Source organism: Atractosteus spatula, chromosome 13 (genome assembly GCF_055471065.1).
Source record: "Atractosteus spatula isolate fAtrSpa1 chromosome 13, fAtrSpa1.hap1, whole genome shotgun sequence".
NCBI classification, from domain to species: Eukaryota; Metazoa; Chordata; class Actinopteri; order Semionotiformes; family Lepisosteidae; genus Atractosteus; species Atractosteus spatula.
The window spans coordinates 6,287,261-6,310,554 of record NC_142718.1 but is presented as its reverse complement, the minus strand read 5'-3'; the positions used below and the strand labels follow the sequence as shown (position 1 = coordinate 6,310,554).

The 23,294-nt window shown below is 41.4% G+C and overlaps 1 protein-coding gene across 1 annotated transcript; it reads left to right on the top strand.

Annotated features, from left to right (window-relative positions):
* The first annotated feature begins 1,564 nt into the window (after window positions 1-1,564).
* Window positions 1,565-23,125, top strand: sumo1 (small ubiquitin like modifier 1). Its single transcript, XM_088931232.1, has 5 exons — window positions 1,565-1,732; window positions 14,176-14,250; window positions 15,228-15,305; window positions 17,967-18,038; window positions 19,836-23,125. The coding sequence occupies exons 1-5, from the start codon at window positions 1,721-1,723 to the stop codon at window positions 19,902-19,904; spliced, it is 306 nt and encodes a 101-aa protein (XP_088787358.1). The 5' UTR covers window positions 1,565-1,720; the 3' UTR covers window positions 19,905-23,125.
* Window positions 23,126-23,294: the final 169 nt, after the last annotated feature.

The following is a 23,294-nucleotide window of genomic DNA, read 5'->3' as shown; positions in this document are numbered from 1 at the left end:
TCACGCAAAAATGTCAGTTGCATTAGACAAGGACGTTTATTTAAGGGAATGTCTCTTCTTAGTTTTCTTTTAGTCTTCTGATGCTGAATGTTTTTTGTATAATGATAAGAAAGAGAAACTCACTGCTCTAAGTCTTGACACTGTACAAGTGTATTCATTTATACTATTAATTTACCACATTGGCATTGATCAACAGTTCTTATTTTAAAGTTCTTATACAGACATACTGTATTTAAGGGATGCACTTTGGTGCAGTGGTTAGCATTGCAGTCTCACAGTGCTGGGGTTCAATTCCTGGCCTGCTATCTCTGTGCTCAGTTCTACCTCTGGGTGCTCTTCTTTCCTCCTACAGTTCAAAGACATACTGTTAGGTTAAATGGCTTCTGGGAAGATTGACCCTGGTGTGTCTGTCTGCCCTGTGGTTGACTGGTGTACCCTGCCTTGTGCTTGTTGCTTGGCAGAATAGGCTGCGTGCTCCCCCACAGCCCTGAATTTGAAGAGGTGGTTAGTTAATGGATGGATGATTTTTCCAATAGGATAACAAGACCCGGCCTATATTAAACACCAGTCCTTAAGAGAACACGGTATTCAGCATTGGTCATCACAGTCTCAGGTAGAACATTTATAGTATGAGCTGAAGAAAGCAGATTTCAGGCACAGATCACACAACCAGAAGACGTTCTATATGAGAACCTTCGGATGAGACGTAAAACCGAGGTCCTGACTCTCTGTGGTCATTAAAAATGCCAGGGCGTTTCTCGAAAAGAGTAGGGGTGTTACCCCGGCGTCCTGGCAAAATTTCCCATTGGCCTTTATCAATCCTGGCCTCCTAATAATCCCCGTCTCTGAACTGGCTTCATCACTCTGTTCTCCTCCCCACTGATAGCTGGTGTGTGGTGAGCGTTCTGGCGCACTATGGCTGCCGTCGCATCATCCAGGTGGATGCTGCACTTTGGTGGTGGTGGTAACTTGTGTAATGTATTTATATAATATTAGACTACTGAACGTATATAGTAGATACTATATTGGTACTAATGGTAAGTACCATTGTACCTCTACAGTATAGTATTACAGTACACCTTGCAGTGTATACCATAATATTTCACTCTAATATTTGACCATATCACATATATATATATAAAGTCCATACTACAGTAATGTTACAGCACATACTGTACGTTAGTTAAGAATTTCCCAAATTATAGATGTTATAAAATATAAATTATATTACCATTCAAATAAACAAAATGTTATTTTAGTTGTTATATTAATCCATAGACTCATACTACACGTCCATCCTATAGTAAAATGCTGTAATTTTCCAAACATGTTTTATACTGTCTTCTAAGCTTTCACGAATAGGACATGAGCTAACTTTATAAAACAGAGCTCTTCAAAGAATATATGCGTCCTCATTATTTTCACTGGGACGAATCCTAATCAGACCCGGTACCTTTGCCAACGTGGGTCTCCCCGTAAGCAGGATGTAGGAAGAGGACCATCCGAAAAGCACATTTTAAAAACAAAATTGTTTTCTCTTTGGCTACACGACCAAATGACGTCACTTCCCGAGGAAGTCCCTCCCCGATTCCAATGAGGTCAGTGTCTGTGTTTTTGTGGGGGGATTGTAGGAAAGAGAAGAGCGCTTAATACTAAATAACATCATAATAAAATATCAAAGATTTAGTTGTAAGAGCCACAGGGAAAAACAGAAGCAAGCATGTCTGATACGGTAAGTCTGTGATCTGTGTATATGAACTAAACATCTCTATTAGCTGATCAGACTCGGTCTTTTCGGGCGCATAGCGTGCGTGTACTGTGAATCAAGATACAGCCTGAATAATAAATAATTATATTTTACTTTTATGAAAAAATACAGTATATTAACCGGTAATGGAATGGGCGTTTAAAACTTTGTCAGAAACTAACGGGTCTGTTCAAGAGGAGTTGAGATATCTGCAATTTACAGCGCCGATGTGCTTAGGGGCACTGTTCTTGATGTCTCAGAATTTAAACGAAATAATCTTTAAAAAAATCGAGAGTGGGGAAGGCTGGGTTGTCTTTCGGTACAGTGTATGCATTTGTTTTGCCGAAAAAATAACAAATGTGTAGGGATTGTTTTTTAGGACTCTTCGGTGTTCAGTGAAAAGCAATCGTGGCCCACTGCTACTGTCGGGAGTGAAACTGAAAATAAAGGGATTGTTGTAGTTTGGAGTTGAAATGAAGGTTTTTGTTACTTAAGTGAAGTTAATTTCCTTCTGAAGCTGAACAGTAGATTTTGTTCTTCGCAACGTAATAAAAACGCAGCAAAGCACATCGAGTCGTTAAAATAGGTGTCGAGACACAAGTAACTGCTTAAGGAGTTGTATTTAACATAAGTGGTAGTACAGTGATGGATGATAGTAGTTTGAACATTTTTATGTTTTCATATTTTTATGATTGTCTTTTAAGATGAGAAAAAGGGCACTAAAACCACCATATTGCTTGGTATAATAGATACAATAAACTTATGTCTTTTGGCCTCTACAACTCTGGGATTTGTAGAAAGCAGCAGAAATGGCTTCCTACCTGCCTTTGCATATATTTGCCTCTGCCTTCCTTACATGAGTAGAGCCTGCAGTTATGGTGAACTTGGGCCATGAGAGTGTTGTGTTGTACGGTCCCATAGGAGCGCAGTTCAGCAAAAGGTCTGCATCTCTATACGACTCTTGCTTTTGAGCTTCAGAAAGAGTTAACTCGATTAAAGAGATCAAGTGGAAAGGATCTTAAAGAAGGCTGCAATCCATCACCCCAGATCTGATAGATGCTTTAATGGCAAGACAATGGGATAATGAGCGGGGAAAAAAAAGACATATTTCTCAAGTTTATGTGTGGACACAAAGACGAGGCCTACAGTGTAAAGTTGAGCTTGTTGGCAATTCTGTCATGGATTGGCTCGACACAAATGTGCCGCGAGTCAAGAATTAACTGGTAAAACATACATTTGGCTAAAATATCATGGGATGTTATAGCTTTTACACAGCATCAGGGAACAAAGAAAACTCAAAAGCCCTTTTTCTCCCATTTAAAGTACTTTTTGGTGTACCTGAAGGAAGTTGTAGTGAACAGATAACCCATCCTTATCTTATATAAAGGTTTCATGGGGACTGTTTTCACACCCAAAGAAAGCATTTTCATGCTATTACATAAGTCTAAGGGGAATAACCATAAGGAATATTAAGATAAGAGCACTTTATTAGCCCTATACAATTTCTTGCATCAGGAATTTGTCTTTTCACATACCCCAGCTTGCTCTCCATGAGACACACAGACAGGGAGAGAAGCTGGGGGTCAGAGCGCAGGGTCAGCCATTTATACGGCACCCCTGGAGCAGCTGGTGTGAAGGGCCTTGCTCAGGGGCCCAGTGGAGTAGGATTCCTCCGCCGGCCGCGGGATTTGAACCGGCAACCTTCTAGTCACAGGCGCAGATCCTTAGCCACAGAGCCACCAGGTGGACAAGCTATTGTTTAGTTACTCTGATGCGTTTGATGTAAAAGGTTTCCACACTGTTTAAAAATTAACAGATAATACAAGAATGAGTCTACAGGGTGAGTCTTGAGGTTTCAGATGGTTGAACTGAGTTGCTTGTAGGTGTCGGGGTCCAGCACAGTGGAACAAGGGATCAGGAAAGTGAGCAGAAAGATTGAACGCTAGGAGCAACTACACTACTTCAGAAGATAATGGGAGGATGTAAGTTGAGACTGGAGACAACATGGGGCAGACTGATAAAAAGTGACGAAGGGAGCTGCAGGCATCTGAAATCTGAATGTGAGCAGAGACCGGAAAGCACTAAGAGGGATAGCAGATTTGAAGGAGAAACACCCCATATGTTTGTTGGTTGTTCTGCCAGTCGCAGTGCTTATGTTTAAGTTGCTGACTTCCAAACACACAAGTAGAGGGACGTAGAAGCCGAACTGTTATTCTATAGCCTCCTCAAAATCCAGCAGTGGTAGTAACATAATTTGTTTGCCACATCGTCACGACAACAGCTCTTTGAAGATTTAGAACTCCCTTAAATGGGTAGATAAGAAAGAAACCCTTTGGTGCAGCCCTTGAACTTGCAGGTATATGCCGAAAAAGCATGTTTGTAGTGCCGTGAAAAAAACAGTGAGGTAACTATCAATGAATGTAGTTTCTCTGATCAGAGATTTGGGTGCAGCGCCGGGGCCCTGGGTTCAATTCTTGGAGCTGGGGTGCTGTCTGTGTGGAGTTTGCATGTTCTCCCTGTGTTCACGGTTTCCTCTGGGTGCTGTGATTACCTTCTTACAGTCCACAAACGTTCTGGTAGTTTATTTGGCCCAAGGTGCGAGTTTGTGTGTGCCCTGCGATGGACTGGCATGCTTTCCTGGGTGAACCCTGACTTGTTAGCCTGTTGTTAGTCAAGAGTGGCTCCAGCTCTCCCGTGACCCTGTATCGGATAAAGTGGTTACAAAATGGATGGAGGATCAGAGATTTCAGGTACATTAGGACCTCCCTGCAAAATCTTTCTTTGTTTTATGCTCTTTTAAATACTGAGTTAAGTGTTATATAGTGCCGAATGAGGCACTTTCTGTATCGGCCTCTCTGTGTGCATCTGTGAGCTCAGTATTGTTTTTTCAGAAGACAAAAACAGAGATGGAACCAAATATCATTTTAACTGTACAGTGCAGTTGTTATGGATACCACCTATTACATGAATTGTTTCCTGGAATGGGTTTTTGAAGTATTTTATGGACAATCTCGTAGAACTTTAACCATCACGGGCATAATATTGTAGGGGCGGCTGTTTTCAAAGATCCATACAAACCAAGGATGGGAACAGAGCTTTGTTCCTTTTGACAATATACAGGAGACACAGGCCCAGACAAACTGGAGAGTTCTAAACGCAGGTCTGCTCTGTACAGAGGCAGTGTACAACTTACGTACACTTCCTGTATGTTTTCATTAAAGCAATTTTCATTTGTATCCTTCGTTATTCATTTTTTTCCATCCTAGGTATCCTGTGTAAATAGTGTTTCTGTTTTGACCACTTTGCGTTACAAGCCGATGCTGCTGCTGTGTTCCAGATCGATTGTGGGATCAGTTGAAATCAGTTTGTTCTGCTGATATCTGAGACTTACATTATTAGACAATACTACTAATAATAATTGCTTACATTTATATAGCACTTTTCTGGACACTCCACTCAAAGCGCTTTACAGGTAATGGGGATCCCCTCCACCACCACCAATGTGCAGCATCCACCTGGATGATGCGACGGTGGCCATAGTGCACCAGTACACTCACCACACATCATCTATCAGTGGGGAGGAGAGCAGAGTAATGAAGCCAATTCATAGATGGGGATTATTAGGAGGCCATGATTGGTAAGGGCCAATGGGAAATTTGGCCAGGACGCCAGGGTTACACCCCTATTCATTTCGAGAAACGCCCTGGGATTTTTAATGACCACAGAGAGTCAGGACCTCGGTTTTATGTCTCATCCGAATGACGGCACCTTTTTAGAGTATAGTGTCCCTGTCATTATACTGGGGCATTAGGACCCACATAGACCACAGGGTGAACACCCTCTGCTGACCCCACTAACACCTCCAGCAGCAACCTTAGTTTTTTCCCAGGAGGTCTCCCATCCAGGTACTGACCAGGCTCACACCTGCTGAGCTTCAGTGGGGCTGCCAGTTGTGAGTTGCAGGGTGATATGGCTGCTGGAAGCACTATTTTAGGGGTGGAGAACCCTTGGGCTGGATGTCCAAGTCAAGAATGAAAGAAGATTTACAAATGAGAGGAGGCCATTTAGCCCATATAACTCATGGTAGGCAGTAGCAATTCATAAGTTTGTAAAGACCTGAAGCACATCTAAGCATTGATCAGTTTAGTAAGTTAATTGGTTCGATAAGTCAGGAAAAGCCAACTACAGTCCTTGAGTGCTACAGGGTGTTGGTATTTTGTTAATTTAGAAGGTCTCTGAACGACTTAATTGGAAAAAAAAATCAACTGCTTCACTTGTCAAAATGAAATTACACCGCAGTGTTTACAAATGATCTACCTCATTCAACCAAGATTTTTCATCAGAAATCCGTTGGTTCTAGATGGTTCTACACAAACACGTTGGGCAAACGCACAAAACCCATTGCTCCCTGCTGTCAATAAATGTTGTGGGTGGAGCACAGAGCTGAAACCAACCGGCCTTAAACCTAAGAAATCGAAAGTGAGCAATGAAGACAAAATGATCATTTCCTCACTGCCGGTGTTGAAGTAGATTACGTGTGACTCATAAAACCTGCTGAGTTGTGGTTGCTCATGACCAGGACTGGACAAGCCTATTAAAATTGGCACGCCACCTTTATAATTCTCCTTGACATTTACTCTGGTTGAAATAGGAGACATATCATCACCAGCCGTTGTGGCGGGGCTATCAGATGAGTAAATCTGATGTAGTCTAGGAGACATGGGAGCAAACCAGAACATGCACAAACAAAACCCACTAAATAGCAAGCCGCAAAGATAAGCTCGAGAATGCAGATGCAAGACTCCTTAATAGCTTAGTTATCAAGTATAACGTAAGTAACATCTAAAATGTTTTCTCTTAAACTTGTTTTGCAAAGTCCAGCCAAACTGAATAAATGGAAGGGACAGTAGGGTTTCATTGTTACATTGGTCTTGCAATTCTGTGTGTTAAAACATGCTGCGCCCGACAGTATTCACTTTATAAAATGTGTTGACATCATTTGTAATTCAACAAAATGGGGCATCATTGGAAGGCAGTGAATACTTTTGCAAGGCACTGTATGTTAGTATCGTAATCGAACGTTCAAATCTTACTTCCATCTATGAATTGGCTTCATCACTCTGCTCTCCTCCCCACTGAGAGCTGGTGTGTGGGGAGCGTTCTGGCGCACTATGGCTGCCGTCGCATCATCCAGGTGGGGCTGCACATTGGTGGTTGTGGAGGGGAGTCCCCATTACCTGTAAAGCACTTTGAGTGGAGTGTCCAGAAAAGCGCTATATAAGTGTAAGCTATTAATTATTATGTGACTAACTAATATAGTGACTCTGTCCTTTGGATAAGCAGTATAACCGAGGTCCTGACTCTCTATGGTCATTACAAATCCCAGGGCGTTTCCCGAAAAGAGTAGGGGTGTAACCCCGGCGTCCTGGCCAAATTTCCCATTGGTTTTTACCAATCATGGCCTCCTAATAATCCCCCTCTATGAATTAGCTTCATCACTCTGCTCTCCTCCCCACTGATAGCTGGTGTGTGGTGAGCGTTCTGGCGCACTATGGCTGCCGTCGCATCATCCAGGTGGGGCTGCTCATTGGTGGTGGTGGAGGGGAGTCCCCATTACCTGTAAAGCGCTTTGAGTGGAGTGTCCAGAAAAGCACTATATAATTGTAAGCTATTGTTATTATTACATCACTACTTGAGTGGCTGAGTCATCGCTGTTCTCTGGAGCAGTTCAGATCCATTGAAAGGGTGCTCTCCATTTTCACTGCTGTCTTGTAGAGGCAAGGTGGACCTGTGACGTCACTGGGCAGACAGACGTAGCGGGTGCTGTTCAGTATTAACATTAGGGTAGTACGGTGAGCCATAAACTCCCTTGCTGACTTGCTCCCTTTTTCCGGTTGGTATGGTTTCACCACCAGTGTCGCGTGTCCTCTGAGATGCAGGACCTGGAGAGGAACTAAAGATCTCCTTGCTATAGTACAGATCCCGCACTTTAGATAGAAGACTCTGGGGAAGTTGTTGATGCACCTGTCTTGGTGCATTTATTCTTTAAGCATCGGGGGGCTCCTAATATGTTCCAAAAAACTTAAGGGACTTCAGAAATTGACCATTTCATCAGGAATTTCATAGTTATGATACAAATGTGTGACATTGTCAAAGTTGTGCAGACTTGAGTGTGATTGAGTGTGTCTGGCACTTCACTGATGCTTTTAACATCTAGAATTCAGAAGGAACAAGCTTTTCAAGTCCAGAATCATTTTTCTAGAACACTATAGAAAAGGCCATTTTGGAATCTGCATTAGCGAAGTCGTTCAATATTTTACCAGCAACATCACTTTACTCCCACATTAGCGGCAAGCTTGTGAAAACACATGCTGTATTTCTGACACGAAAATCATTTAAACGATGCAAACTCCATATATACAAGACAGTCCCGAGATCTTTGTTCCCACGGCTTTATCATAACTAACATTTAGGTGAACAGGGCTGAAGCCTGTGATTAACTATGAATTTACATTAGTTTTCCACAGTGTTTTTTTTAGGCCTCACGTAAACAAAACTTACAAATGAAAACAAACACTTTCTCAGGACAATTTTTGTCTCCCTCATTTTCATATTTAGAGCTATTGCAGATTCATAGCAAAATGGCGGTAGATAATTCCTGGATTTTATGGAAAACTGGATAGTCATTGTGGATGCCTTTCTGTGATGGACAGAGGCTGTCTCTTTTTTCACAATTATCCTGGTGTGACTAGCCAGTCCATCGCAAAACAGGAGGGATAGTTACTCAGTACAAAAATCCTCAATGAGATGGATTTTTTGATCTGTGGTTTGCATTTGTAATACATTTTTGGCATGTGTTTTTTTGTGGGTGATCATCTCGTTGATATTTATTGCTTGCAGTAGGCCTTTTGAGTTAAGGGTGATTTTAAAAAGAATCTGGAAGTTGGTGTGATGGATGGCATCTCTGTAGACATGGCTTAATGGAATGTTTTAACCTTTTGACATGAAAGCAATGAATAAGACCATTCAGGAAGTTTGGATCTAACTAGGTTGTAAGTTTAACAAAAAAAATGCTTAACATTTTTCTAACCTCTAGGCTTTAGATTCAAGATTCAAGATTTCTTTGTTTGCCATATACAATATTAGAATGCTTACTCGTTCAGCTGTACCCAGTAATTTTGGAGAAAAAAACAGGCACAAATTAAGTACAACTTCCTGTGTATATTTGTGTCCTTGTGTCCGTTTTGTGCACTCTGTCTTTTGTACAATCAGGCCATAAAGAAACAGAAGAAATGTTTAGAAACGTCACTAATCAAATGATTAAGTTTCCTTGTTTAGGTTATGTTAATCCCGTTTGATATGTATCGTCATGTCTTGGTAGGCACTTTGTGAAATGAGATCTAATTTAGGAGAGACAGTGGGGCAAAAGCTGCCTTTTTGAGACTGTACCCTGATCTACACCTGCTAAATTAATATGACCAATGCAATTATTGATGTAAAACTGCAGTTATGCAAATCTGTCAAAAAAATTATGGAAAATGTGTTGTTTCACTGACCCTGATGATGAATGTGTGTAAGAAGTTAAGTCCATCCGTTTTCTGAGCATGTCATCCAGAGCAATGTTGGTGGCAGAGCCTGTCCCAGCAGCAAGCACAAGGTGGGATACACCCTGGGTGGGATACCAGTTGATCGCAGGACTCTCGCAGACACACTCACACCAGCACCAGTTTTCCCAGAAGCCAATTTACCTACCAGTATGTCTTTGAGCTGTGGGGCGCAATGAAAGCAGCAAGAGGAAATCCACAGGGACACAGGGAGAACATGCAAACTCCACACAGATAGCACCCCGGGTCTGGGGATTGAGTCTAGGACAAAGTAGCAATGCTAACCATGTGTTGTTTTGTACACAAAAATGTGTACTTTTAATGCATGGCTGCTTTTGATCTCAGGTTGAAAGAGAAAACTTGAAGGACCTATTTGCAGATATGTCGGTAAATGTCAGAAATGATAGGTTATCATGTTTGGGGGGGTTCACTTTATGTTATTAGCAAAATGTCAGAAATAAGTGAAATTATGAGTTTATAGTTTGAGTAAGCTAATAAGACATTGCCAGTGCAATCATATGATAAGATGTTGAAACAGACTAAGGCACAAAACAGAAATAAATCAGTCTTGCGGCTGTTTCTCTGGAGGAGTCTGTAATTGAGTAGTTCTGCGGGGATACCACTACTAGTCTGCCTCCGAAACACACAAATCTGTATGTTTCTCTCCTTCCACACTAGGTCTTCCAACCTAAGTCATGGCACACTTTCAGGACAAGTTGGCTGAGCTGTTGTACAGTGTAGTTTCAACTAGCGGAGTCGACAGATCACAGGTTCAAGTGTTCCTGCTGTGCCCTGCCACTTGTTCTGTGCAGGAGAGAAGGATCAGATACATTTTCCAGTTGGCATGGTTTTTGTGTGGGTTTAATTGGCCAATGCATGCTGTGTCATGATAGTAGTAAGCTTTTTTTTTTTAGTAGCTGGCAGGTGGTAAAGATACCATTTTGAAAGGTGTGTACCATTCTCAAAAGTAAAACATTCCGACAACTACACATATAACTGAACTGCGTTTTTCTGACCCCAGAAACATCACTGAGGTACAGCCCTCCCTCCTGGCACGTCACTCGTAACAGCCTGTAACTTGTATCAGCCGACATGGCGAATGACTGAGGGATGGGCCGATGGGAGGCGTCTGTTTGCTCCTCATCGGCCTTGCTGTGTGGCTATAGACGTCTAATTTTGTGTCAGTTTATTATTGTCATTCCAGGTTTCGGTGGATATCGAATAGAAACAACTGAGAATTCTAAAATTGTATTTTAAAACAAAATATTTTTACCTCAAGTTTTAGTCTGTGGTACATTCTGTACTAAAATGCTTCTGTACGTTTTAGTCACGTGTGTATTGAGTTATATATTTCAGGGAACATACTGGAGATGCATTGAGTTCAATTCGATTCAACTTTATTTGTCATTATACTTACACAGGTGCATAGTATAGTGAAAAGTGTTTCTCATTAGTCACTCAGGTGCAGTATATAAATAGAACAGAAGATAAGACAATAGACAGTAACACAATAACAATAACAGTGTAATAACATAACAGTGTAATCAAAACTGTGCAAAAACGCAAACAGAGAAAGAATACAACAGGACAAAAACAGTGCAAAAGTAATTCGGGGAACAGTGCAAAAATAGTACGGTGATTAATAAATGTTACAACTAGTGCAGTTTTAAGTATAATTTCGGCTTACATTCAGTTGTTGTGTATGTAGTGGTGTTGGAGTACAGTCATTGTGGGTAGAGGACGAAGTTAGGAGAGATCACAGTATGATGGGAGGGAGTGGGGGCGTCACCAGCTTGACGGCTCTGGGGAAGAAGCTATTTTGGAGTCTAGATGTGTGCGACTGGAGTGTCCGGAACCTTCTGCCAGATGGTAGGGGGACAAACAAGTTATGACTGGGGTGAGTGGGGTCAGACATAATTTTGGTGGCTTTTTTCAGACTTGTGGTGTAGTAGATTTCCTGGATGGATGGTAAGGCACTGCCGATGATGTGCTGGGCAGTTTTGACCACCCGCTGTAGTGCCTTGTGGTCGGATGCGGTGCAGTTGCTGTACCAGACTGTGATGCAGCTGGTCAGTATGTTCTCCACCGTCCATCTGTAGAAGTTGGTGAGGATCTGTGGATACAGGCATATTTTCTTCAGCCTTCTCAGGAAGTACAGCCGCTGTTATGCCTTCTTGATGAGACTGGAGTTGCTGAGTTAGTTGCTCCTGGGTCCTTTCTAGTGCTGTATACAGTATTCACTGGAACACAAGTAGCATTTGCTGGCTGTTTTTTTGTTATGGAGTGTGTGATATGAAGGGCAACATGCTGACATAGTGATTGGCATTGCAGCCTTGCTGCGCTGGGGCCCTGGGTTCAGTTCCGAACCTGGGGTGCTGTCTGTGTGGAGTTTGCATGTTCTCCCCGTGCTTGCTTCCAGGTTTTTTTCCCAGTGCCCTGGTTTCCTCTCTCAGTCCAAAAACATCCGAGTAGGTTTTTTGGCTTCAGGGAAAAGTGGATCTGGTGTGAGTGCACAGGTGTCTTAACTAGGTTTTTTAGAATGATTTTAAGGAGTAGACTGAATTTAGACTAATTCAGACATTTGAACTTTTAAAGAAATAATTTTTCTAATGTAAAAAAGACTGGCTTTTAAAGATGTAGTGCGTTCTACTGACAAGGCTGACTTCAGATCATGTCTGACACAGGGCCGGAATGCTGTTTGACCTGTTTAGCAAGCAGAGTTTCTTTTTTTTGAGCTTCCCGTTCGAAGTGATGGAGTAACTGACATCTCCACAAGCGTTTTTCTTCCCGAAAGTCTTGAAGGCAGTTGAATTAAACAATCACAGTGACACAGACAGGATTGATGTTTTCCCTCTGTAAAGCAAAATGTCACTTGTCCATTAAAATCAGAATCTGCCTGTTTCTAGGGGTTACAGTCACACACCTGGGGCTGTGTGCTGGATACCTCCTGCTGTGCTTCTCCTTCTGTATGGTGGGGTATTGTCAGTCTTGCTCAGACGTGTGAAATATATTCGTTGTCAGAAATGATGTTGTCCTGTTAACCACGGTCCTGCGCAGTTCCCCTTCGATGGCCGAGTGATTCTCCGTTCCACGAGTTTGAAAAAACAGGACCCTCAGGCAGCGTTTCTGAAGTTCCTTCTGAATGTGGTCGGCAGCTTTTACCTTCTGTAGTTACCCGCCTCCCATGACTTTCCTCAGCCTGTCGTAGCCGAAAAACGTGCCCGTTGTGATCTTTTTTGATTCTCAAAGTGTCTCGTAAATGTATTCATTTATTTCGCACGATGTCCCACTTGGCACGAATTTGCAAATGATGCATGCACCTTTTTGAAACTGAATGTGTTTAGTCAAAATGTGAAGGCTCAAACTTGAACACTTTTTTGGGTCAAAAGAGAAACGACAGCAGAATTTCAAAGCAAAATCAATTAAAATACTCTAAAATGCTGATTACATAGGTATTCACCCCTTTCCATGGGTTGTTAATGCTATTTATGCATTAAGCTTTCATAGTATGAGAACGTTGCTTTTATTGTCCTTTTCTTAGAAGTCCATTTACTTAAGAGTACTTAAGAGTAAGTTTTGACTGAAGACTACACACTGTTTTTCTTTGCTGATTTTGCAGTCTTTCTGGGCAACCCTATGATTAAATTTATTCAATACACATTTGTAAGGGTGCTGACAACAATTGTACCCAAAACGTAGGTATTACATTAAAGATCTGAGTCTGTACTTTAATTATCAGTTGGATTTGGGCAGTTAATATACAGTACCATTTTAGAGATGTTTATTAACAAGTTATTTGCCCCATATTTTATTGGCTACCTATTTGTGAGGGTGCATACCATAACTGTCATATCAAACTTGGAGAGGTAGGCATTGAACTACACATCTTTGTGATTTCGTAATCAGTTGATTTTAGCCAGCTAGCATATACCATTTGGAGAGTTTCATGAAAATGTGTTTGAAAGTGACATAAAACTGAATATCCAAGTTTTTTGGAAGCTTAGAAACTTCCTAAGTTCCTTTCTACACTTATAAAGCTAAACTTATAAAGTTTCCTTAACCTTTTTAAATTTGATCACAATTCTGCCACATAAAACGTCCTAAGTAAGGATTTTTGAATTTCATCCCACCTTTCAAAGACCTGTTGGCTGGTTAATAATATTAATTCCTTACACTTATATAGCGCTTTTCTGGACACTACACTCAAAGCGCTTCACAGGTAATGGGGACTCCCCTCCATGCGACGGCAGCCATAGTGCGCCAGTACGCTCAACCGCACATCAGCTGTCAGTGGGGAAGAGAACAGAGTGATGAAGCCAATTCATAGATGGGGATTATTAGGAGGCCATGATTGGTGAGGGCCAATGGGAAATTTGGCCAGGACACCGGGGTTACGCCCCTACTCTTTTCGAGAAGCGCTTTGGGATTTTTAATGACCACAGAGAGTCAGGACCTCGGTTTTACAGCTAATCCAAAGGACGGAGTCACTATATTGGGGAGTTAGGACCCACACAGACCTCAGGGTGAGCGCCTCCTGCTGGCCCCACTAACACCTCTTCCAGCAACAACCTTAGTTTTTCCCATCCAGGTACTGACCAGGCTCACACCTGCTGAGCGTCAGTGGGCTGCCAGCTGTGGGTTGCAGAGTGATATGGCTGCTGGCCATAATAGTCTCTAAATTGGTTGTGTGTCTGAACCTTGAGATGGACTGGTGTCCTGTCTTACTCCCCGTGTTCCCGGATGTGCTCTGGAGCACCCGGACCAGGAATAACCAACTTTCTGATACTGGATAGATGGAGTAATGCCTTCTTCTGTTCCCTGCAGGAGACCAAGCCTTCAAGTCAGGATTCGGGAGATAAGAAGGATGGAGAATACATCAAACTCAAAGTCATTGGCCAGGTGAGCTGTCTGGGTTAGAGCTATCAGCCCTTTTCAGACCGTTATAGAGAGGGGCACTGCTTTAAAGAAGCTGGGTTATGTTGGTTAAGAGTTTTTAAGACATCCTTCAGATTTGTTTAAGAGAGAAGAACAATACAGTTCATCTGGAATTAAATAAAATAAAAACACTGGTTTTACTAAAGGTCCTGTCATTCTGAAATCAAATGAAACAGCCCCGATTTTAAAGGTTTTTAGATTTAGATTATCTGGTTTGAGCTCTTTAAGCCAGATATCTGTATTTTTTGGTTAATGTTTCAATACTTTAATATATGGCATTTGAAACTCCGTAGGATGTACTGTTGAACTGGACCCTTCAGAACCAGCAAGCTTGTAGCAGATTATTGAATTATTGAACAATATATCCATTCCAAAGACATGCGCATGAAAGCCCTAGAGGAATTCACAGAGTTAGTTTGTTTATTCACTTGTGCTGTCAAGCAGTTGTATTTTTTCCCTTTGTCATCTTTGTTGCCACCTTTATTTGTATCGAATGTGATGGTAGTCATTCCTCATTAGGCAAATTTGTTATCTCATGTCTCTTCTGTATGCAGGAATAAAGATTTGCCCCTGAAATTAATTCTCTGCGTTCTGTGGAATTCACTATCTTTACCTGTCCCACCCCATTTTAGTGCCTTAAATCCAGAATGTCAAGTTATCCGACATGACATTTTAATGTTTCAATTTCTCGTTTCTAAACGTTTATTCCTTTTCATGCCAGTGTTGTTTTCACAGCCCTGTGGGGCGTTTTCATAGAAAGGGCTTCAGAAGCGCTTCCCCTCAGAGCAGAAGTGAAAGTCGGAGTACTCATTGCAGTGGATCAAAGTGATTTGCAGCAATAGTTTTCTCAGCAAGGGAAGGCGCACATTTGTACATTATGTACATTTGCATAATTGCGCAGGGCATGGATTTGAACATCTGATGGGTTGGTGTTTCCGCAGGACAACAGCGAAATCCACTTCAAAGTGAAGATGACGACGCATTTAAAGAAGTTAAAGGAATCCTACTGCCAGAGACAGGTAACTCAGCTCTTCATCTTACGGGGCACGTCGTTTTTTAAAATTGATTTCATGCAGGTTGCGTTATGGTGTGACGGAGCAGACAAAAAAGATGTAGTGTTATTTGGCCCCCGACAGTGCCATACATTCTAGGACACGATCCGTGTTTAGAAAGCACCTATATCTGTTTCTCTTAGTCATCCCTGTCCATGGATCAATGCATATTTAAAGTTGTCGATGTAAAGTTTCCTTTCACTTTTCAAAGTTCTACCCTTCCACTACAATGCATTCATTTTCCTCTCCATGTTGTGCCACTGCAGTGTGGTAAAGCTGAGACAAGCGTATTGCACAGCTATTCTTCTAGATAAGTGTTTTAATGAACAATTCCACATAATGACATGTTCTGGTCATGACTAGGGGAAGATCATGGAAGAATGCAAGAGCAAAGTCTTTCAAGCTTTCTGCCTGTGTTGTAAAGTATTTTAGTCCTGTCCTGTGCAAAGTCTTACTTTTCTCATAATTACGATCTGTTATTCAACATCCGTGCTCTTTGAGTTGTCAGGCTGTCATATTTTGCTGCTGCTATTCAAGGAGGAAACCGTTCTTCTTGTCTGGACATCAAATTTTAGATGCTTTGGCTACATCTTCTCACTGCTGCCAGCTTTCATCATACTCAAGTTCTGTTCCTGATGCAAAATGTCTTGTGTTTTTTTGTTGACTAATTCTAATAACCTTTAATTCAAACTGGTGTTGGGATGAACGTGGTTTAGTTTAGTATTTGGAAGTTTGTCCACGATTGTGCATTGCTTCAGAAAGGTGTTGGAAAAGGCATGGAAAAGGAATTTAAAAAATCTATTTATTGCTGCCATGGGTCCTCTCTGTACCTACACACACACTGTTGCTCACTCCTGTCACATGGAATCTCCTTTCTCTTCTGTCCTATCTGCTACAGAGTTGGAACTTTGTAGAATGATTCTGTCAAATATCATTCCTTAAATTTGGAACATTTTGTGTTCTTATTACATTTAAAGAAGGGAGTAACTCTGACAGCACTAGTTGGGAAAGAAAATATTTTAATTACTTGCTCCCTCCTGCTCTCTCTCTTTTTCCCCACTTGATTCTCCTGGTGTATTTCGATTTTTCTAGCTGAAAACTTTGTAAAAATGACTAATGAAGCATTGTCAGGGGCACATTTATTAGTGGAGGATCAAACACATGTTCCAATGATATGCCGGAAATTAAAATCATCACTGTCATTATAAATTGCACAGAAATTAGGTTTTTTAATTTTAAATGTAATAAATTCAACATTTAATATAAAGAATTGTTTATAGCTTAGCTGTTCATTGACTGCAGTCATTAACATATTTGCAGTAGTCTTTTCAATCTTTTCATTATCGACATTTGGCGATTTAATAGACTTTTAACACAACAAATTTTTATATGCTTTTTGAAACCTCTCTTTATTCACTTAAAAACTAAGCTCATAAAATGATCTCACTGTGGCAGGGAGGAAAAAAAGAAAATGCTGAGTTTTAGTGTGCATCTCGAAACATTGTCAGGAGATTTTATGTAATACAGTATCTAGGAAGTCTTTAGAAAGCCATCTGATATACACATAAACTTCTCTGATTTTATAATAATAATAATAATTGCTTACACTTATATAGCGCTTTTCTGGACACTCCACTCAAAGCGCTTTACAGGTAATGGGGATCCCCTCCACCACCACCAATGTGCAGCATCCACCTGGATGATGCGACGGCAGCCGTAGTGCGCCAGAATGCTCCCCAATTCATAGATGGGGATTATTAGGAGGCCATGATTGGTAAGGGCCAATGGGAAATTTGGCCAGGACGCCGGGGTTACACCCCTACTCTTTTCGAGAAACGCCCTGGGATTTTTAATGACCACAGAGAGTCAGGACCTCGGTTTTACGTCTCATCCGAAGGACGGCACCTTTTTAGAGTATAGTGTCCCTGTCACTATACTTGGGTATTAGGCCCCACTAACACCTCCAGCAGGAACCTTAGTTTTTCCCAGGAGGTCTCCCATCCAGGTACTGACCAGGCTCACACCTGCTGAGCTTCAGTGGGTTGCCAGTTGTGAGTTGCAGAGTGATATGATTTTAGGCCATATCTTGTTCCCTTTCAAAACCTACTTAGTCTAGAGTGAAACATACAGGACTAAAGGATTGCTTTCATAAAGTCAATTAAAATACTTCAGATTCAGATAGATTCTATTGACTAAAAATATACTAGGAACACCCATGCAATGCAGATTCATTAACTTGGCAAAGATCAGTAATTGAACAGACAGGCCAGTAGATGGCACAGTTGTACAAGACAAAACTAAGGTTAGAAATGTGATGAGGTCATGGTGCTCCTTCATCCTGGGTCTGTTGCTTAATAGTGTATTACTTCAGGACTGGTCTTAAAGGATCCTGAAGACTTGGCTTTTACAACATTGTTCTTTTTTTCCTTGACACTGACAGTCCTTCATGATAAGAGCTATCTTCTATTTCAATCTCGAAATGCTGCTTATGTTACTTCAGTCTTGTTCTGTTCCAGAGCTTGTAGTGATTGACTTTTCCAGTAATGTTTGTGGTTTTGAATGGCTTGAAACAAATCAAGGCTAACCATGTGAGGGTTATTCCATTTTAATTTTCTCTTTTTCCCTCAGGGCGTTCCTATGAATTCTCTTAGGTTTCTCTTTGAAGGGCAGAGAATTGCAGACAACCAAACTCCAAAAGAGGTAATTCTTTATTATTAAATTTAAAATAATTCTGTTTAATATGCCACTTTTATGGAAAATTGCATTAACATAGATGAATCATGCCCAGGAAGCAGTCTCATAGATCCTTTCTTGGTTGTCTTCCAAGACATATGGAGCCATCTCCATAAAACTCATCTTGTTTTCCTTTTACTGTCTGTTTTTTGAAATAGTGCAAACTCCTGCTTTTACAAAATTAAAGCAAAGAATGGCTTTTAGTTATTTTTATAATTGGTATCCTGAAAGACTTGTGATCTTCCAACTTTTTATGCGTTATTTTCTCATAAAGCAAATGTGTATTCATTTACCACAACAGTAAACATTTATGAATAAGGTGAATTCTCTTTAAAATACACACAAACCTATAGGTAGGGGACAAAAAAAATGGAAACACCTATGTAAAGACACTTAATAAGGCATTGGGCCACCATGTGTGCCCAAGTGTGGTCAACCAGTGTGTGTAATTTGGAAGGAGGGATGAGGCATTATTCTTCCATGAGAACGTCAATCAAATTATGCCTGGTTGATGGAGTTGCTATAGATTGTCCCATAAATGCTCCACTATAGAATATCCCATAAATGCTCTGGTGACGGTGAAGGCCATAACATGGATAACATCAGTGTCAAGTTTAAACCAATGGGTGACCACATACAGTACGCTATGGATGTGCATGTGCTGAAGATGATCCCTCAGAATCATTAAGCGGCGACGACCTTGCCTTCCAAGGGAGTAACTGCACTCTGACCGCGGCAGGAAAACCACCCCCACAGTATTGTGGAACCCACAGAACCCCTTGGTGTTGGAACCCAGCGCTCAGGGCTGTGGCGGTTCTTCAGGTTGGCATCATGCGTACCGTCAAACATTTGTCCAGCGCGTGGCGATGAGCGAGTCGTCTGACCGCTATCGCAGGTCATCGCTGCTCAGTATTGCGTTGAATATACTCCGTGAGCCACTGGACTCGCCAAGGTGCACCCTCAGGAGTGATTCGTGGTTTGTGCACTGCAACGCGACTATGGTCTACAGTTCTGTGGATTTACACTGGCTGCTCACAACCCAGGTTGAAACCTGCAGTTGGTAGCATGCAGTTGCTTTTGTCTTCTGTCTTGCACTTTGAATTAATACTTGGATGCCACGGCCCTTCTGTATGTTCTCCCAACCCAATGTTGCTCTTTGTTGATGCCTTTTCACTTGGCTTGCCATGCAGGCATCACCTCAGACGCTGCTGCTCGTGAAACATCTCGGTCTTAGTCACTGAAGCTCCTGCCCCCCCTCCTCTCGACCCTCGCCCCTCTTTCAGAGTCTCTGACCCCACTGAGGTCTCCTCTTGCTGTCATTCTAGCCATAGTTATGGGCAACCAGGCCTGTCCAGCACTTTTCTACATGAAGACGTTCAAATACGTAGCTGCGTCGGCCATGCGTAGGCCGTAAAGGAACAGGTCAATGTTTGTTCCGTGCTGAAAGGAAAAGAAAAGAGACAACATTTCGGTTGTGGAGCCTTCTTCGGGTGTCTTTTTATACATGACCCTAAGCATGCTGGGATGTTATTTGCTTAATAAATGCAGGGGCCACAACTGTGTGGAAATCCAGGACTTTCAATATGTTTGGTATCCCTCGTTTGTCCAGGTGTTTCCGTTTTTAATTTTGGTTTGTGTGAGGCGTGCAAGAGAAACCAGATCTGCTTAGTTTCATGGGCTGGCCCTACACGTGTTGGAACGGCTCACAGCAGTGATAAAACGTGAGACGGGCTTACATCTGACAGCTCTGTACCTCTCTTTCAGCTGGGAATGGAAGACGAGGACGTCATCGAAGTTTATCAGGAACAGACTGGAGGACTTTGGAACAATTAGACTTTCTATCTTTTGCTTCTTTTTTAATTTTTTTTTTTTGGGTGTGTTCTTGTTAGGAAATGGCCGATACCATGAAACCTAGATGATATTCACCAGGGCTCCCAGTAGCTATGACATGAGGGGAGGAAAGATGGACAGTGCATTGTCTCTCTGTCTGCCTCCTCCAGCTCGCCCATCTGCAGGGAGTGCAGTAACCTGGGAGAAAGTGAAGTTCTACCAAGCACCTGTTAGCTTGTTCAAGGGAGATGGAATGTTTTTTTCTCATAAGGCACAGCTTTCGATTGCTACAAGTTCAGCGGTGCTTGCGAAAACTTCACGTAATTGGCTTGCCTCTGAGCATGTTATTCTTAAATACGGCTTATAGCTGAGCTTCGGGTTGGATTTGTGCAGTTTCAGTCTGTAATGGGATTTATAACCATGCCCCCCTTATCCGATTGTGAGAAGCACCTCGACTGGTCATCATTTCTGAAGGAATTCTGCATACTTCCAGCTTCAGACAGACCTTGTGCGCGAAGCTGCAATTGAATCGGTAGCAAATGAGCAGTGACAAAAATCGAGAGAGACTTGAAGTAGCTTCAATTGACACACCATTAGAGAACACGTCCCGCTGTTCCAAAAGTTCTTAGTCTGTATGTCTCCCCTTATTAAACACCTGCGATTAGTTCATACCGGTTCGTTTTCGCATTCTGCATCCGATAACTTGGAAACGTGATTGTCGACAAGATTTTCTTTAATGTGTCTATTGTTGTGCGGTTAGCACCTCCACTAATTCAATGAAAGTCTTTTGCTATTGCTTACTATGTTCGCTCATATATATTTTATTAAAGGAGACTTCAACCACCATGTGTGCTTCAGACTGCAGCTGGATTAAATACAGTGTGCCAACCTTCAGCAGGTAGAGCAATCACCAGCTCTATCAAAGCAGCTCTATACGATATAAGTTGGATTATGCATAGTGCGTCACCCATGTCTCTGTTCAGATTTTAAAGCAGGTTTGCAGTACCCTTATTTGTGGATGTTGGAAATATGAAAAACTTTGTTTAACCTTTGCTGTGGAAGCAGTGCTAGTGCTTGATATGGTATCCATAATATTTATGTGAACAATCTGCCACTGTTGCCTCTATTACATAGGCAAAGGCATGTATTTCTTGTGAATGCCCTGCTCTGTTATTGAATAACTACACACCTCTCTGGTTAACGTCCTGCAGAGTTCCGTTTTAATGGGATGCTTTTTACAGCCTGGGGAAATGATCCAACTCTGTTCGTACGCGAGAAAAAAACGAGAAGAAAGTTATTTTTGCTAGAACGCCGTTCATCATGAAATGTACAGACGTATTTCGAGCATCATTTACACAATATCATTGCGGCTATCTAAAAAGTGTATTTTTATCAAGGTTTTAGTATAGGGCAGTTAAAAGACAAATGTAATTATTAGACATTACAGGAGTGATCCTGAACTTAATCCTGTCTAGTTTAGTGCAGGTCAGTTCTCTTCTCCTATTATAAGCTGCCACGGTTTAACTTTTGGGAAAAAACAATGTTTTTTTTTAAATTAGGGTTGTTTTTGTGAAATAATAGCACATAGAGGACGGAAGCAGCACTATCGAAATTCAGACAAATGACATTTGCAAGTCCCCAAATCCAGTGAAAATGCTCGATGTGGCCAGTTTCGGTTATGATATTGGCTTCTTTTACTGTACACTGCAGGACAGCATGGAGTACTCACCCAATTAGTTATCAGTGGGGTTATGTCATATTTTAACTTGCACTTCCATTACTGAGAAATCTTGTAAGTCAACCCAGAATCATAAATTCAGGTACCCGACACTACAGTTGTGTTAGTTAGGATTATGGCGAGTCCTGTGGTTTTTGTTCCACTTGAGCTCATGATTTACAAACAAGGCGTTTGCTACCTATAGGAAGTTGAGCACAGCTTACAGATTTTTTTAATGGGAGAACAACCCTTTGAAACAGTGAGGTCTGTAGCTGTCCAGAATCCGATTTCAGCATCACTGTTTTAACTTAAGTAGTATATGGGTGAAATGAATGCTTTTCAGACTTGGGGGAAAAAGGTGACAGTGGCCCATGAAGATGAAAAATACTTTTACGGTTTGTGTAGAGTACGGCGGATCACTTTGTGGCTTTTCTTGTTCTGTTCACCAAAGACAAATTTTGGTTCAGCCTGCACTATAATTGGTACATTGATCCTGTTGACTGAATTATTGTAGAGGGGGCTGGAGCAATAGTGTACAGTAATCTAGGTTGTAGAGGTCACAAGCCGCGTGATACTTAGAGAAAGAACTTAAAAGCAGAACTCCAGGTTACTGCACTCCTGCCCTTCACTGGCCAAGTGTATTGTTTTAGGGTGGTCATTTGCCATTGATATCCTTCAGTAACCCTGAGTCTAACATGTTAATATTCCTCTGCTGCAGTATCCTTTCCTGGCTGCCAACTTCGATTTGCATCAGCCTTTTTTAACAAAAAATCCTTTTGGCTCAGAGTGACAGTGTGGGTATTGTTGTACCAGCACATTTTAATATAGATCAGTAGGTTCCAGCCTTTTCAAAATAATGTGCTCGACTCACAGGCCAGTTGGGCTGTGGCACGCAGAGTTTGGTACATGTTAAGTTGGGGGGGGGGGACAAATGTTTTCTTAAATCTATCACCGTCTTTCCCTCTTCATAGCAAAAATAACTTGTTTGTTTTCCTGAATAAATTGTATTCTCTAAAAACTGCTTTACAGAATGCCACAATTATGTTATTCTACAAATGTTAGTGTAATGTACACCTCTGTTTAGAGTAAAAGTGCATCCTGATGTTGCATATTTATTAATATTGAAAGTCTGGCTCAATATCCAACTTTGTATGTTGTATATTTTTTTTTGTAGTTTGTTTAGCCGGCCACTTAAAGCTTCATTTAAATTTAACGACAGGCTACGGCGTGCCCAATTTTAAACTGTCCTTTTTTTGTGCGATGTATTTTAATATTAATACAGTGCTTTTTTTGGGTTGTTTTGATGAAATTCAGTTCATTTGCGATTGTGTAAGTTGTTTTATGATGACAAAGCTGGATGAAATTTTACTCTCGGTTTTCAAGCTGTGGGAGCTCCTGTTGTTTATTCATTGTTGCAGACCTTATATTTCAGCTGTGAGTAATCACCTCAGATGGTTTCAGCCTGATTTTTTTTCCTCTTTTTTTTAAAATAAAATCCGTTTCAAAAGATGTTTCAGAGCCTATTTAGTTGTTTTTTTTATAGTGGTTTTGTTTTTTCCCCACAGGTGATTGATGATTTTTTTTTCTGGCTCCCCATGAAGATGTCAGAGGCTGGTAAATTTCTTGCATAGAGGACAAATAGACCCTCGATCTTTCACTCTGCGATCCGTTTCTTG

Coding starts and splice junctions, on each gene's coding strand:
- sumo1 (XM_088931232.1), top strand. Junction 15,306..17,966: donor AATCCTACTGCCAGAGACAG/GTAACTCAGCTC, acceptor TTTTTCCCTCAG/GGCGTTCCTATGAATTCTCT. Junction 18,039..19,835: donor ACAACCAAACTCCAAAAGAG/GTAATTCTTTAT, acceptor CCTCTCTTTCAG/CTGGGAATGGAAGACGAGGA.